Below are 16,503 nucleotides of genomic sequence, written 5' to 3' on the forward strand. Positions count from 1 at the left end.
GGAACATACCTATCAATAATTACCTTAAATGTAAACGGATTAAATGCTCCAACCAAAAGACACAGACTGGCTGAATGGATACAAAAAAAGACCCATATATATGCTGTCTACAAGAGACCCACTTCAGACCTAGGGACACATACAGATGGAAAGTGAGGGGATGGAAAAAGATATTCCATTCAAATGGAAATCAAAAGAAAGCTGGAGTAGCAATTCTCACGTCAGACAAAATAGAGACTATTTTGAGAGACTGATTAAAAGAGACTAATTAAAACAAAGACTATTACAAGAGACAAAGAAGGACACTAATAAGGATCAAAGAATCAATCCAAGAGGAAGATACAACTGCAAATATTTATGCACCCAACACAAGAGTACCTCAATACATAAGGCAAATGCTAACAGCCATAAAAGGGGAAATGACAGTAACACAATCATAGTAGGGGACTTTAACACCCCACTTTCACCAATGGACAGATCATCCAAAATGAAAATAAATAAGGAAACACAAGCTTTAAATGATACATAAAACAAGATGGACTTAACTGATATTCATAGGACATTCCATTCAAAAACAACAGAATACACTTTCTTCTCAAGTGCTTATGGAACACTCTCCAGGACAGATCATATCTTGGGTCACAAATCAAGCCTTGGTAACTTTAAGAAAATTAAAATCATATCAAGTATCTTTTCTGACCACAATGGTATGAGACTAGATATCAATTACAGGAAAAAAAAATCTGTAAAAAATACAAACACATGGAGGCTAAACAATGCACTACTTAATAACCAAGAGATCACTGAAGAAATCAAAGAGGAAATTAAAAAAATACCTAGAAACAAATGACAATGAACACACAACGACCCAAAACCTATGGGATGCAGCAAAAAACAAGAAACATCTCAAATAAGCAACCTAACCTTACACCTAAAGCAATTAGAGAAAGAAGAACAAAAAAAAACCAAAGTTAGCAGAAGGAAAGAAATCATAAAGATCAGATCAGAAATAAATCAAAAAAAATTAAAGGAAACGATAGCAAAGATGAATAAAACTAAAAGCTGGTTCTTTGAGAAGATAAACAAAATTGATAAACCATTAGCCAGATTCATCAAGGAAAAAAGGGAAAAGAAATCAATAGAATTAGAAATGAAAAAGGAGAAGTAACAACTGACACTGCAGAAATACAAAGGATCATGAGAGATTACTACAAGCAACTATATGCCAATAAAATGGACAACCTGGAAGAAATAGACAAATTCTTAGAAATGCACAACCTTTCGAGACTGAACCAGGAAGAAATAGAAAATATGAACAGACCAATCACAAGTACTGAAATTGACACTGTGATTAAAAATCTTCCAACAAACAAAAGCCCAGGACCAGATGGCTTCACAGGCGAATTCTATCAAACATTTTGAGAAGAGCTAACACCTATCCTTCTCAAACTCTTCCAAAATATAGCAGAGGGAGGAACACTCCCAAACTCATTCTACAAGGCCACCATCACCCTGATACCAAAACCAGACAAAGGGGGCTTCCCTGGTGGCACAGTGGTTGAGAGTCCGCCTGCCAATTCAGGGGACATGGGTTCGTGCCCCGGTCCGGGAAGATCCCACATGCCGAGGAGCGGCTTGCCCGTGAGCCATGGCCGCTGAGCCTGCACGTCTAGAGCCTGTGCTCCGCAACGGGAGAGGCCACAACAGTGAGAGGCCCGCGTACCACAAAAAAAAAAAAACAACAAACTTACAGGACAGCAGGACAGAGAAGCCTATCCAAGTATGTTGCTACTTAATGTCTCAGCACGAGCTGAGACTGTAAAGCATTGGCTAATACAGGGGACCAAAGATGTCACAAAGAAAGAAAACTACAGGCCAATATCACTGATGAACATAGATGCAAAACTTCTCAACAAGACACTAGCAAACAGAATCCAACAGCACATTAAAAGGATCATACACCATGATCAAGTGGGGTTTATCCAAGGAATGCAAGGATTCTTCAATATACGCAAATCAATCGATGTGATACACCATATTAACAAATTGAAGGAGAAAAACCATATGATCATCTCAACAGATGCAGAGAAAGCTTTAGACAAAATTCAACACCCATTTATGACAAAATCCCTCCAGAAAGGAGGCATAGAGGGAATTTATCTCAACATAATAAAGGACATATTTGACAAACCCACAGCCAACATTGTTCTCAATGGTGAAAAACTGAAACCATTTCCACTAAGATCAGGAACAAGACAAGGCTGCCCACCTTCACCACTATTATTCAACATAGTTTTGGAAGTTTTAGACATGGCAAGCAGAGAAGGAAAAGAAATAAAAGGATTCCAAATTGGAAAAGAAGAAGTAAAGCTGTCACTGTATGTAGATGACATGATACTATACATAGAGAATCCTAAAGATGCTACCAGAAAACTACTAGAGCTAATCAATGAATTTGGTAAAGTAGCAGGATACCAAATAAATGCACAGAAATCTCTTGCATTCCTATACACTAATGATGAAAATTCTGAAAGTGAAATTAAGAAAACACTCCCATTTACCACTGCAACAAAAAGAATAAAATATCAAGAAATAAACCTACCTAAGGAGACAAAAGACCTGTATGCAGAAAATTATAAGACACTGATGAAAGAAATTTAAGATGATACAAATAGATGGAGAGATATGAGATATATACCATGTTCTTGCATTAGAAGAATCAATATTGTGAAAATGACTATACTACCCAAAGCAATCTACAGATTCAGTGCAATCCCTATCAAACTACCAATGGCATTTTTCACAGAACTAGAACCAAAAACCTCACAATTTGTATGGAAATACAAAAGACCCCCAATAGCCAAAGCAATCTTGAGAAAGAAAAACAGAGCTGGAGGAATCAGGCTCCCTGACTTCAGACCATACTACAAAGCTACAGTAATCAAGACAGTATGGTACAGGCACAAAAACATAAATATAGATCAATGGAACAGGATAGAAAGCTCAGAGATAAACCCATGGACATGTGGTCACCTTATCTTTGATAAAGGAGGCAAGAACATACAGTGGAGAAAAGACAGCCTCTTCAATAAGTGGTGCTGGGAAAACTGGACAGCTACATGGAAAAGAATGAAATTAGAACACTCCCTAACACCATACACAAAAATAAACTCAAAATGGATTAAAGACCTAAATGTAAGGCCAGACACTATAAAACTCTTAGAGGAAAACATAGGCAGAACACTCCATGACATAAATCACAGCGAGATCCTTTTTGACCCACCTCCTAGAGAAATGGAAATAAAAACAAAAATAAACAAATGGGACCTAATGAAACTTCAAAGCTTTTGCACAGCAAAGGAAACCATAAATAAGATGAAAAGACAACCCTCAGAATAGGAGAAAATATTTGCAAGTGAAGAAACTGACAGAGGATCACTCTCCAAAATTTACAAGCAGCTCATGCAGCTCAATATCAAAAAAACAAACAACCCAATCCAAAAATGGGCAGAAGACCTAAATAGACATTTCTCCAAAGAAGATATACAGATTGCCAACAAACACATGAAAGAATGCTCAACATCATTAATCATTAAAGAAATGCAAATCAAAACTACAATGAGATATCATCTTACACTGGTCAGAATGGCCATCACCAAAAAATCTACAAACGATAAATGCTGGAGAGGGCGTGGAGAAAAGGGAACCCTCTTGCACTGTTGGTGGCAATGTAAACTGATACAGCCATTATGGAGAACAGTATGGAGGTTCCTTAAAAAACTAAAAATAGAACTACCATACGACCCAGCAATCCCACTACTGGGCATATACCCTGAGAAAACCATAATTCAACAAGAGTCACGTACCACAATGTTCATTGCAGCTCTGTTTACAATAGCCAAGACATGGAAGCAACCTAAGTGTCCATGAACAGATGAATGGATAAAGAAGATGTGGCACATATATACAATGGAATATTACTCAGCCATAAAAAGAAACGAAATTGAGTTATTGGTAGTGAGGTAGATGGACCTAGAGTCTGTCATACAGAGTGAAGTAAGTCAGAAAACAAATACCGTATGCTAACACATATATATGGAATCTAAAAAAAGAAAATGGTCATGAAGAACATAGGGGCAAGATGGGAATAAAGACACAGACCTACTAGAGAATGGACTTGAGGATATGGGAAGGGGGAGGGGTAAGCTGGGACAAAGTGAAAGAGTGGCATGGACATATATACACTACCAAACATAAAATAGATAGCTAGTGGGAAGCAGCCGCATAACACAGGGAGATCAGCTCGGTGCTTTGTGACAACTCTGAGGGGTGGGATAGGGAGGGTGGGAGGGAGGGAGACGCAAGAGGGAAGAGATATGGGGATATATGTATAACTGATTCACTTTGTTATAAAGCAGAAACTAACACACCATTGTAAATCAATTATACTCCAATGAAGATGTTAAAAAAAAATTATGCGAACATTACATTGATAACAACAGAATATCTCAGGAGGAAGAACAATTATCTGTACTTACATTCCTTGTCCATGCTAAGCGGTCTGTGTTATAACCCATCATGTTCATGAGACAAGTCACAAATAAGTTCCACTCTGAGTGATAACTGGGTCCTCCTGGAGCACTGTGGACACTGTACCACTTGACAAGCATCTGAACAGCTACTTCTTTTGGCAGGATAAATTTAATTGCTTGCAAACAAGTTTGTACTATTAAAAGCAAAGATTAATTTTAGTATGCTCCCTATGCATGCATTCCTTTTCCCCTTTCACTAAGAACATTTTTTAATTACTACTATATAAAGGCAAAGCACTATGAAGAAAGAACTGCCATTAAAGAGCCAATGGGATGCAAATCTGACCTAGCCAATCAACTGACACTGAACTTAACAGGGCTTGCGAGAGGTCTCAGGGCAGCTTTCTGATCATTAATTTTGGATCAGAAATCGAGTAACCAATGAGCTGAGATTACCTAAGACAGAAGTGATTGACATCCATGGCCCTGACAGTTATTAATAGCTCCCCATTTCACTCTCAAAAATGTCCTAGTTTGGACAATAAATTAAAGGCCATTCTAACAAAAACATACAATTCCTACATTAATAAATTCATACAAAATATTGCTTCAATACTTCAGCAAATATGTAATAATCAATATATACCTCCTCAAATAGCAATGCTTACCTAGCATTAAAATATGTTCTGAATGACTGAACATTCTGGTTAACCAAAGCTTTATAACTTTTCATTATTTCTGACAGCATTGTTTCTAAAATGTTTCACATGCTCTCTGATCAATCATACCATGTAAACTATAACTTTCTTAATGACTCAATATCATTAGTATGGCTATCACTTAACAGTGCTACACTGTCATACAGCGACCCCCTCAGGGTGGTAAGTGCTACTGCTATAAAGAGGCCCGGGTCTGCTTTTAGTAGGAAATGGCCCCAAACTGCAATGCTTTCGTATCCTCCCATAATCTCTTTAGAGGATTCTTTTCTTCCCTTCCCGCTGGCACTGTCACCGGGGCCCATCCTCAGCAGCATATGCTTTTTCTCATCAATTTGCTACGTGTGTGCATACACAGCAAAGGTTGGAATCAAATGAAACCAATGTTAGAAAACCTAATAATCAAGTTTGTCATGACTGAATCCAAATTAAGTGTAAACCAGATACTGCCTGAGGGGCTGCGGAAAGCTTTATAAGCAAAGTACAAAAACTTACGTGCATGAACTATGTGACTTCTACTTGCTCGTGAAAGAGTAAGATTTTTTTTTTTAATTAACCTGTTATTTGTTTTTATGTACTTTGGTTAGGCTTATACTTCTTGAGATCACTGGCTAAATACCTTTCAGAAAAGCAAGGCATCTCCATACGAATTCAGAATATCATTTACTACACCAATGAAAGATACTTCCTAAAACGCAAGTCATTCTAGCCCACTTAGCAAATTCCAGAATTCACACAATCTGCCAACGCTCTGCTCTGGCAGTTAGACTTTGAAACTAATAGATGTCCTGAATTTTCTTATATCATACAAGCATTCTTTTCTTAATTTACATTTGTTGGCAAATCTTTTCAATTCCACAGTTTTCTTTACTATTCTGTGTTCAGAAATATTTTTCACCTAGTACTTTCCAAATTGCATTTCAATAATAATTCAAGCAGACTCCAATTTTATCAAAATACTCCTGAGTGTATTTTTACTATAATGTTAAGTTTTATTCAGTTAAAGGCAATTGTGTTAATTTTCAATGTATCTAACAATTGAGAGATACATTTTTGGATTAAAAACCATCAATATGCCAAAAACTATTTTAGTTGCTTGGGCTTCCTTGTTTTTGAGATTTTCTTGCAAGAGGCACGTCCATACACTGTAATCTTACTGCATGGCTTCTTTTTCATAAGAAATCTCACAGAAGCAGAACCAGCACACACTTCACGGCTTCCCCCAGCCTTAGAGCACACATGGAGCGGGCAGCGCAAAGTGCCCCCCAGCTCTTTTTTATAGCTTCTCAGCACAGTAAAAAACTCCATCTCATGGCTTCAAAACAGCAAAAATTTTTAAAACCCCAATTATTCATGTAAATCAGCAATTACTCCAAATATTTTAAATCAAACTAAGAACACACAAAAGTGAGGTTTGATTCTTAATCATACCTAATTCAGAGGTGGCAATTTCAGGAATAGTGATCCTAACCATGGAGCCATTACTCAGTTCCTAGGGAAAAGAATGGAAACAAATAAGAGCGAGTAAATAGAAGCTGTGCATTCTAAGTCTCTGAATGTATTAAAAATAGCTGATGCTTCACAAGACTGTCTGTCAAACAAAAATGCAATAAAATAAATGAAAAACAAGCAATATTTTTCAAACAGAATTGAATACTTCAAAGTTTTAGAAACAATAAATGTACTTATTTGTAAAACATTTACAAAAATTCTTGTCTTTAACAAAGTGTCTAATTTTCATATAGACACTTGAGTCACCATCACCAAAATTAAAAGGACAAAAACCATGCCCATATAAAATTCACCTGATTGAACAAGCTTTGTTTTCAATAAATTTTTTAAGAATACATGAACTTCAGAAAAGTTGGCCAGAACTACTTTAAAGTAAAATACGGCAAAAAAATGACGCATTACAAGAGATTTTAAAAATCACAAGAAACATTTGTTTCCATTCTTCACAAAATTCTGTGTTCTGACAAACTTTAAATAACAGCCACAATTCTTGGAAAGTTGCCTAACCTTTTAAAAATAAATATGCATACTTACTAGCGTTACCCTGTTATGGACAGGGTCTCTTATAGAATGAATGTAAGTTCCAAGCTGTTGGAAAGTACAATCCTCATTATAGAGAGAATCATGAAGCTTTGAAGAATCCCTTAGTTCTGGAACTGGGGACAATAGAACAGCCTGTAAAAAGTCATAAATACAATACATGTGAAGCATGTTTTGAGAAATTAAGGTTAAAGAAACTATATACCTTTTTTGCATATGGTCTAGCAATTGTACATAATGATTTAAAACCATTCTGCTCTAATCATGACTAAGTACCTTGTAGCAGACCAAGGTCCTCACCAAAGCAACTAGAAAAAGTCGATAAAAATAGCACATCTGATGGACAGCACTACAAAGCTGTGGAGACTACCTGGACTTGAGGGACCAAGATCAGGAGAGAAAGAAAGGAATCGGAAGGAGGTGGCCCCAGAGTCTTACAGCACTTGGGATCTAATTGGTCTACCTGCAATCCCAAGATAAACCTATCTAAAACACAAATCCTAACATTCTTAACTCCATGCTCAAAAACCTATAATGCCCTGGAGACTGCATTCGGAATAAAAACCTTTTCATCCTTTCTTTTTCAAGAGCATGTTAGGAAGACAGTGTAAATCCTAGCTCTACCATTTATTAGCTGTATGTCGTTGGACCAGTAACCTCCTTGTACCTCTCCATGTGCCTATTTGTAAAACAAGGATTAATATTTTGCTAATAAAGCTGTTTTAAGGGATTAAATGAGTTAATACATATAAAACACTCAGAACAGTGCCTAGTACACAGATAACACTAGAAAACAGGTTATTATTATCCCACCCCCTGCCCTGCCTCACCCAGGAGACTACGTGTACTTTTATAAGCATTCATTCATTCCACAGACTTCTTGAGTCTTCACTTGAATGCTGGGAGATGGAGATACAACTATGTGTTAAAATGTTCTGCACTGTCCTGCCTCCACGCCCACACCCATGCAATTCCGCTTACCCCAAAGTCCCCTTCCATCTACAGACATCCTACTTACCCTCTGGGTCCAAACCAAGGTAGACACATCTCTGGAAGAGGAGCCTTTGATTCCACCACATCATCCCATCAGAATGTATCTTCCTATCAGTGAATCTCCTATGGTACTTTCTGTTCCTCTTAAGTCTTAATAGTCTACCTATCTTACATTATAATCTCTTAAAACAGACAGTACATCTGTTCCACCCAAGTAAGATCCCTAGATGAAAAAGAATGCATCTCTTTCCTCACTGCAGCACCTTCAAAAAGTACCTTACACATCAGAAGGGAAGTCAATGTGTGTTTACTGAATCATTTGTGTTTGAAAATATACACATTCTACAAGCATTAGCCAAACTTCCAATTCTGTCATCGTTAAAACAGAAAAAAGTTAACCATGGGAAGAACTAATATTTGACCAAACTTCTTTAAAACACTATTAATTTTTGACAACACCTACTCCCTGTCTTACCTCATCCAGGGATCCAAGCAGCTTACTCAGAGGGTTAGGAGTACTAACGCTGTCAAGTGGGGTGCTGGGCCGAGGCATCGTGTTCGACATTGTCAGGGAGGGAGCTGGCAGCCCAGGAATAAAAACCTTTCCCACCTTTAAGCAGTAAAAAAATTTGGAAAGAAATTAGCTTTAATTTGTTGTTGTTGTTGTTGTTGTTGTTTTGGCCACACCACATGGCTTATAGGATCTTAGTTCCCCAACCAGGGATTGAACCCTGCAGTGGAGGCTCAGAGTCCTAACTACTGGACCACCAGGGAATTTCCTACTGTATCATGTTCTTAAATGAAACGATAAGGCATGTAAGCATATATTTCTTTAAATATTTCAAAGTCTATGATCACCAAACACAACTAAAAAACAAAGAGAATTAAAATTTTAATAATGTATCAAATTCTACCAACCAACTATGAATATCTTGGCATAAATTCTTAATCTGATTCCTTCTTTTCATAACTAAGGACTTCTCTGGGGGCAGGAAACAGGGGGAATGTTAATATAGTCAAGACACTACACAAAATTCAAGTATACTATGCATTTTTCTACCTCATTGGTGGTAAAGGCAGCAGAGACACTAAGCTTTCAGAGACTATAAGCATCAGTCTTGTTAAGTATTTTCCTGGCAGAGAGAAAGACACCAATTACTTCTTGGGAGCCAAAAAATTTAGGCTGAAGCGATACTCAAGAAATTAAATCCAACCTAATTCAAACCGTGCTCTCTAGCTCACAATCTATCTTCTGTCATAAACTTTCAAATACTTCTTCCTCAAAAAAAATTTACATAAACTCTTCATTGACCTTAAAAGAATGAGCCAGCAACCCATGCTACCCACTCCTTCCTTTTAGCTACCCACAGGGTTCTCAGGAAAAACACAGAAATTCACACCCACACAGGCTGAAAACTCTTGATAAGACTAAAAGGAGATACTCAGAACTAAAGTGGAATTTTGACAATATACATATTTATGTCAATATACTACCTGAAAGCTAATAGAATTACAGAAGTTGCCCAAATAAAACCCTTAGGATTAAAAAACAAAAATGACAAGAGAACTAGTACATATAAAGTTTTTAAAAAGCCATCAGAGACCACCCCCCTCCAGTTCATCAAAATATGCAATAAGCACATTCCCTGCTATTCCTCCCACTAATTACCACAACAAAATCTGCATAAAATGTATGATGCAACTAGCAGAAGACTCTAAAAGGTGAGGAAAGAAGACTGACTGGCTAGGGGCCTGAGAACCAGGAATGAACTATGAATTCCCTAGCTTTTGTTTTTGTTTCTCCAACTCCCTACATAACCAGGCCTTGGGCTCTCAAGAGGCCTGCAACCCAGAAATGTCCACAGGCACACACCAAAAGAGAGCCCATGAAAACCTTGCTCTTTTGGCAAAAACTTGGTCAGGAAGAGAGACTAAGCAGGGCAGAAACACTTTCGCCCCACCTGCCCCACTTCAGGCAAACACACGGAAGAAGCCACAGCCCTGGGTGCCCGCCCCATCAGGAGCTGTGCTTGGAGACTATGGGCGGGGTCCTGTCATCCCACCTGCAAGGACTAGGTGGCCCTGCCCCAGCACAGAGGCGAAGCCCATCTTACAGCCCAGCCATGCAGTACCCAGGTGGCATCGCCTCCCCTCATCAGGCACTGCAGCTGCAGACACTGCGGACAAGGCCCTGCTCTCGTTGCCACGAGGTAGCCCCTCTCCACCTCCCCACCGTGTGCAGCAACTGTCAACGAGGAAGAGCCTGGCTTTCACCCTCCCTCTATAATAAAAAGCAACCTACCTCTCCCCTCCCTCTTCCAGAGACTGTGGGTGGAGCAATCTATTCCACCCCTACCCTGCAATAACAAAGCAGCAACCCCTCGCTGTCCCAACTAGGGACTGAGGGGAGGAATGGAGAGGGAGGAAATAGAGAAAAGGACTTTCTAAATACGTGTATGAAATCCTGGTGTATTTTTTAGGATTAAAAAACAAAAATGACAGAAGAACTAGTATATATAAAGTTTCTGTGAAACTGACCAACAATGACACAGTAAAAGATCTGAGAACTAAACACTGATCTATAACACCATTCGGTTCTCAAACTGGCTTCTAGGTAACGTGGAAGTTGAGGCAGAGCACAGTCTAATTACAGGGGCAGACAGGAAAAAGACCCAATCAGGAAAGGAATAGCTAGAAAACTTTTAGACAATGACCAACCTACTCCAGACAAACATGATAGGAAAATAGTGCACCCCACCCCTCGGCCCTGTAAGCAAAGGCCAGGTGGGGACCTGGACTTCCATTATCACCTGGCTGTAATGAGGCACCAATTTGGGAAAAACAAAAACAAAAAGCTAACAGTACTTCAGGTTAGCAAGAATGTAAAGAAACTTCGAGAGCTCTCATACACTGTTGGAGGCAAGGAGTACAACCTTGCAACCGTGATGCAACCTACACTTCGGAAAACAATGTGGCACCATGCGGCTAAGTTGAATACGCATATATTCTAAAGGCTAGGAGATATATATTTTAAAAAAACTTTTTAAGCATTGTTTATTAGAGGAAACAGCAAAACAACCCTAGTGGCTTGTAAAGTTCTGGTATAATCATACAACGGAAAACTAGGTAACAGTGCATGAGTCAACAACAGCTACACGTCAACACAAATAAATCTAAAAATAATATAATGTTGAGCAATATAAGTCAGAGAAGAGTATGTGGTATGTTTTCTTTATATGAAAATCCAAAAACAAGAAAAACTAAACAATTTACTTGTCAGTGATACATACATAACTGCAAAAACTAGTAATAAAAACAAGGGACTGATTTATTCCAAGTAAGGATCTCTGGGGGATGAGGATACAATGAGAAAAGAAAATCCAAGAGACTGTAAATATATGGCAACATCCTATTTCTTAACCTGGGTAGTGGTTATATGAATGTTTGCTTCATTATCCTTCAAACTGTGTGTATTTAAATTTCATAATTTAAATTTGTAAAATTTACATTATTCTGTATGTAAAGTTCACAACTGTTTAAAAAGACACAGACAATATATATATTACATATTTAATACAATGAAACTTTACCAAAACTTTGAGATTTAAGAAAGCTACCCATACATCAATTTTAAAACTGTATTCTTTATAAAACTTCAATTAACTTTTTTCTTTTTTTTTAAATTATCTATATTCATTAAAGCTTCCCCAACTGCCCTGTTTTCACAGTGCCAATCCATCTAATGACAGTGAGTCCTAGACCTCCAAATAAGGCCCAACCTAAATTGAAGACTTCATTGTCAACTCTTACAAGAATCATCTGCCAAATCCTATAGACAGGAGGTAACAAATTTTCAATATCAAACTAAAGTAACATTAAAAAATAATTATTAAGGAAGCAGTCCTACTAAAAGCATGAAATGCTATTTATTACTTACCCGAACCACTCCTGTGTACAGCACCAGGTTTCCACTGCCTTCCAGGACCAGCATAGTGTCTATCTTCTAAAAACAAAAACAAAAAAAGGCAAAAATTTTATTTTCCAATCTGTGCAAATTATAAAGCACAACGACTTTCAACTTCTCAAGAAATGTGCCTGCATTTACCTCCACTGGAGCTGCATCCTTTGCCTGTATGTTGGTGACGGAGCCAAAGATGAGCTGGGTTTTATCATTACTCTCTTGAAACTTTACACATCTAAATATTCAAATTAAAAGAGAAATACACTATTGATATATGCAACAACCTCTACTGATCTCAAGGGTATTATACTAACTGTAAAAAGCCAATTTCAAAAGGTTACTTACTGTATGATTCCATTTATAAAACATTTTCAAATGACAAAATGATAGAGATGGAGAACAGATTAGTGGTTGCCAGGGACTGGGGACTGTAGTAGATGGGTGTGGTGTATGTGACTCTAAAGTGGGTAGCATGAGGGAGATATGTGAGGTGATAAAGAAGTTCTGAATCTTGATTGGGGTGTTTGCACAAATCTAGAAGTGATAAAATTTCATGGAATCATACACACACACAAATGAGTACACGTAAAACTGAAGAAGCCTGAATGAGGCCTGTTGATTGTACTGATGTCAATTTCCTTGTTTTAACAATGCACTATAGATATGTAAGATGTTACCTCTGGGGGAAAAAGTGCAGGCTACACAGGACCTCTACCACTTTACAACATCCTGTGATCTATAATAATTTCAAAATTAAAGATCAATAAATTGGTAAATATATAAATACACATTTTACCTAAGAAGATGAATGAATGGATAATAAGCACATGAGAAGATGCTCAACATCATAAGTCATTAGGGAAATGCAAATTAAAACCACTTCAGGGGTTTCCCTGGTGCGACAGTGGTTAAGAACCCGTCTGCCAGTGCAGGGGACATGGGTTTGAGCCCTGGTCCAGGCAGATCCCACATGCCCCGAAGCAACTAAGCCCGTGCACCACAACAGCTGAGTCTGCACTCTAGAGGCCGCGTGCCACAACTACTGATGCCCAGGTGCCTAGAGCCTGTGCCCTGCAACAAGAGAAGCCACCACAATGAGAAGCCCGTGCACCACAAGAAGAGTAGCCCTCCCACTCGCCGCCAACTAGAGAAAGCCCACACGCAGCAACAAACACCCAATGCAACCAAATAAATAAATAAATAAATAAATAAAAATTTTAAAAAGCACTTCAGGGCTTCCCTGGTGGCGCAGTGGTTGAGAATCTGCCTGCTAATGCAGGGGACACGGGTTCGAGCCCTGGTCTGGGAGGATCCCACATGCCGCGGAGCAACTGGGCCCGTAAGCCACAACTGCCGAGCCTGCGCGTCTGGAGCCTGTGCTCCGCAACAAGACAGGCTGCGATGGTGAGAAGCTCACGCCTGCCACAACTAGAGAAAGCCCTCGCAGAAATGAAGACCCAACACAGCCAAAAGTAAATAAATAAATAAATACAATTAAAAAAAAAAAGTAACTGTACCATTTAAAAAATTAAATAAATAAAAATTAAAAAAACACTTCACACCCACCAGAAAAGCTATAATCAAATTAAATGACAATATCAAATCTTGTCAAAAGGAACCAAGATGGCGGAGTAGAACAATGTGCACTCACTCCCTCTTGTGAGAATACCAGAATCACAAATAGATGCTGGACAGTCATCGACAGGAAGACACTGGAACTCACCAAAAAAGATACTCCACATCCAAAAACAAAGGAGAAGTCACAATGAGACAGTAGGAGGGGCGCAATCAGTAAAATCAAATCCCATAACTGCTGGGTGGGTGACTCACAGACTGGAGAACACTTATACCACAGAAGTCCACCCACTGGAGTGAAGGTTCTGAGCCCCACGTCAGGCTTCCCAACCTGGGGGTCTGGCAACGGGAGGAGGAATTCCTAGAGAATCAAACTTTGAAGCCTAGTGGGATTTGATTGCAGGACTTCGACAGGACGGAGAGAAACAGAGACTCCACTCTGGGAGGGCACACACAAAGTACTGTGTGCATCGGGACCCAGGAGAAGGAGCAGTGACCCCAGGGGAGACTGAACCAGACCTACCTGCTAGTGTTGAAGCGTCTCTTGAAGAGGCGGGGGACAGCTGTGGCTCACCAAGGGACAGGGACACTGGAGGCAGTTCTGGGAAGTACTCCTTGGCGTAAGCCCTTCCAGAGTCTGCCATTAAGCCCACCAGAGATCCCAGGTAGGCTCCTGTGTTGCGTTGCCTCAGGCCAAACAACCAACAGGGAGAGAACCCAGCCCCACCCATCAGCAGTCAAGTGAATTAAAGTTTTACTGAGCTCTGCCCACCAGAGCAACAGTCAGCTCCACCCACCACCAGCCACTCCCATCAGGAAACTTACACAAGCCTCTTAGATAGCCTCATCCACCAGAGGGCAGACAGCAGAAGCAAGAAGAACTACAATCCTGCAGCCTGTGGAACAAAAACCACATTCAAAGAAAGACAAGATGAAAAGGCAGAGGGCTATGTACTGGATGAAGGAACAAGATAAAACCCCAGAAAAACAACTAAATGAACTGGAGATAGGCAACCTTCCAGAAAAAGAATTCAGAATAATGACAGTGAAAATGATCCAGGACCTCGGAAAAAGAATGGAGGCAAAGATTGAGAAGATGAAAGAAATGTTTAACAAAGACCTAGAAGAATTAAAGAACAAACAAACATAGATGAACAATACAATAAGTGAAAAAGAAAACTACACTAGAAGGAATCAACAGCAGAATAACTGAGGCAGAAAAAGGATAAGTGACCTGGAAGACGGAACGGTGGAATTCACTGCTGCGGAATGGACTAAAGAAAAAAGAATGAACAGAAATGAAGACAGGGCTTCCCTGGTGGTGCAATGGTTGAGAGTCCGCCTGCTGATGCAGGGGACACAGGTTCATGCCCTAGTCTGGGAAGATCCCACATGCCGTGGAGCGGCTGGGCCCGTGACCCATGGCCACTGAGGCTGTGTGTCTGAGCCTCTCCGCAACGGGAGAGGCCACGACAGTGAGAGGCCAGTGTACTGCAAAAAAAAAAAAAAAAAAAAAATAGAAATAAAGACAGCCTAAGAGACCTCTGGGACAACATTAAACACAACAACATTCGCATTATAGTGGTCCCAGAAGAAGAGAGAGAGAAAGGACCAGAGAAAGTATGTGAGAGATTACAGTCAAAAACTTCCCTAACATAGGGAAGGAAGTAGCCACTCAAGTCCAGGAAGGGCAGCAAGTCCCACAAAGGATAAACCCAAGGAGAAACACACCAAAACACACAGTAATCAACTGGCAAAAATTAAAGATAAAGAAAAATTACTGAAAGCAGCAAGGGAAAAACGACAAATAACATACAAGGGAACTTGCATAAGATTAACAGCTGATTTCTCAGCAGAAACTCAACAAGCCAGAAGGGAGTGGCATGATATACTTAAAGTGATGAGAGGGAAGAATCTACAACCAACATTACTCTACCCAGCAAGGAGCTCATTCAGATTCGATGGAGAAATCAAAAGCAGACAAGCAAAAGCTAAGAGAATTCAGCACCACCAAACCAGCTCTACAACAAATGCTAAAGGAACTTCTCTAAGTGGGAAACACAAGAGAAGAAAAGGACCTACAAAAACAAACCCAAAACAATTAAGAAAATGGTCATAGGAACATATATATCGATAATTACCTTAAACATGAATGGATTAAATGCTCCAACCAAAAGACACAGGCTTGCTGAATGGATACGAAAACAAGACCCATATATATGCTGTCTACAAGAGACCCACTTCAGACCTAGGGACACATTCAGACTGAAAGTGAGGGGATGGAAAAAGATATTCCATGCAAATGGCAATCAAAAGAAAGCTGGAGTAGCAATACTCAGATAAAACAGCCTTTAAAATAAAGAAGACAAGAGACAAGGAAGGACACTACATAATGATCAAGGGATCAATCCAAGAAGAAGATATAACAATTATAAATATATACGCACCCAACATAGGAGCACCTCAATACATAGGGCAACTGCTAACAGCTATAAAAGAGGAAATCGACAGTAACACAATAATAGTGGGGGACTTTAACACCTCACTTACACCAATGGACAAATCTTCCAAAATGAAAATAAATAAGGAAACACAAGCTTTAAATGACACATTAAACAAGATGGACTTAATTGATATTTATAGGACATTCCATCCAAAAACAACAGAATACACA

At 39.2% G+C, this 16,503-nt stretch overlaps 1 protein-coding gene across 1 annotated transcript in view; it reads right to left on the reverse strand.

Annotated features, from left to right (window-relative positions):
• ANAPC1 (anaphase promoting complex subunit 1) overlaps window positions 1–16,503 on the reverse strand; it is a 101,513-nt gene that overhangs the window by 67,116 nt on the left and 17,894 nt on the right. The window contains exons 12-17 of the mRNA XM_007470217.1: window positions 12,399–12,489; window positions 12,231–12,296; window positions 8,769–8,903; window positions 7,295–7,435; window positions 6,680–6,740; window positions 4,539–4,726 (exon numbers count right to left, since the gene is read on the reverse strand). Of these exons, the coding sequence (XP_007470279.1) occupies window positions 4,539–4,726; window positions 6,680–6,740; window positions 7,295–7,435; window positions 8,769–8,903; window positions 12,231–12,296; window positions 12,399–12,489 (682 nt within the window). The remainder of the gene's footprint in view (window positions 1–4,538; window positions 4,727–6,679; window positions 6,741–7,294; window positions 7,436–8,768; window positions 8,904–12,230; window positions 12,297–12,398; window positions 12,490–16,503) is intronic.

Source organism: Lipotes vexillifer, unplaced genomic scaffold (genome assembly GCF_000442215.2).
Source record: "Lipotes vexillifer unplaced genomic scaffold, Lipotes_vexillifer_v1.1 scaffold1139, whole genome shotgun sequence".
NCBI lineage: Eukaryota > Metazoa > Chordata > Mammalia > Artiodactyla > Lipotidae > Lipotes > Lipotes vexillifer.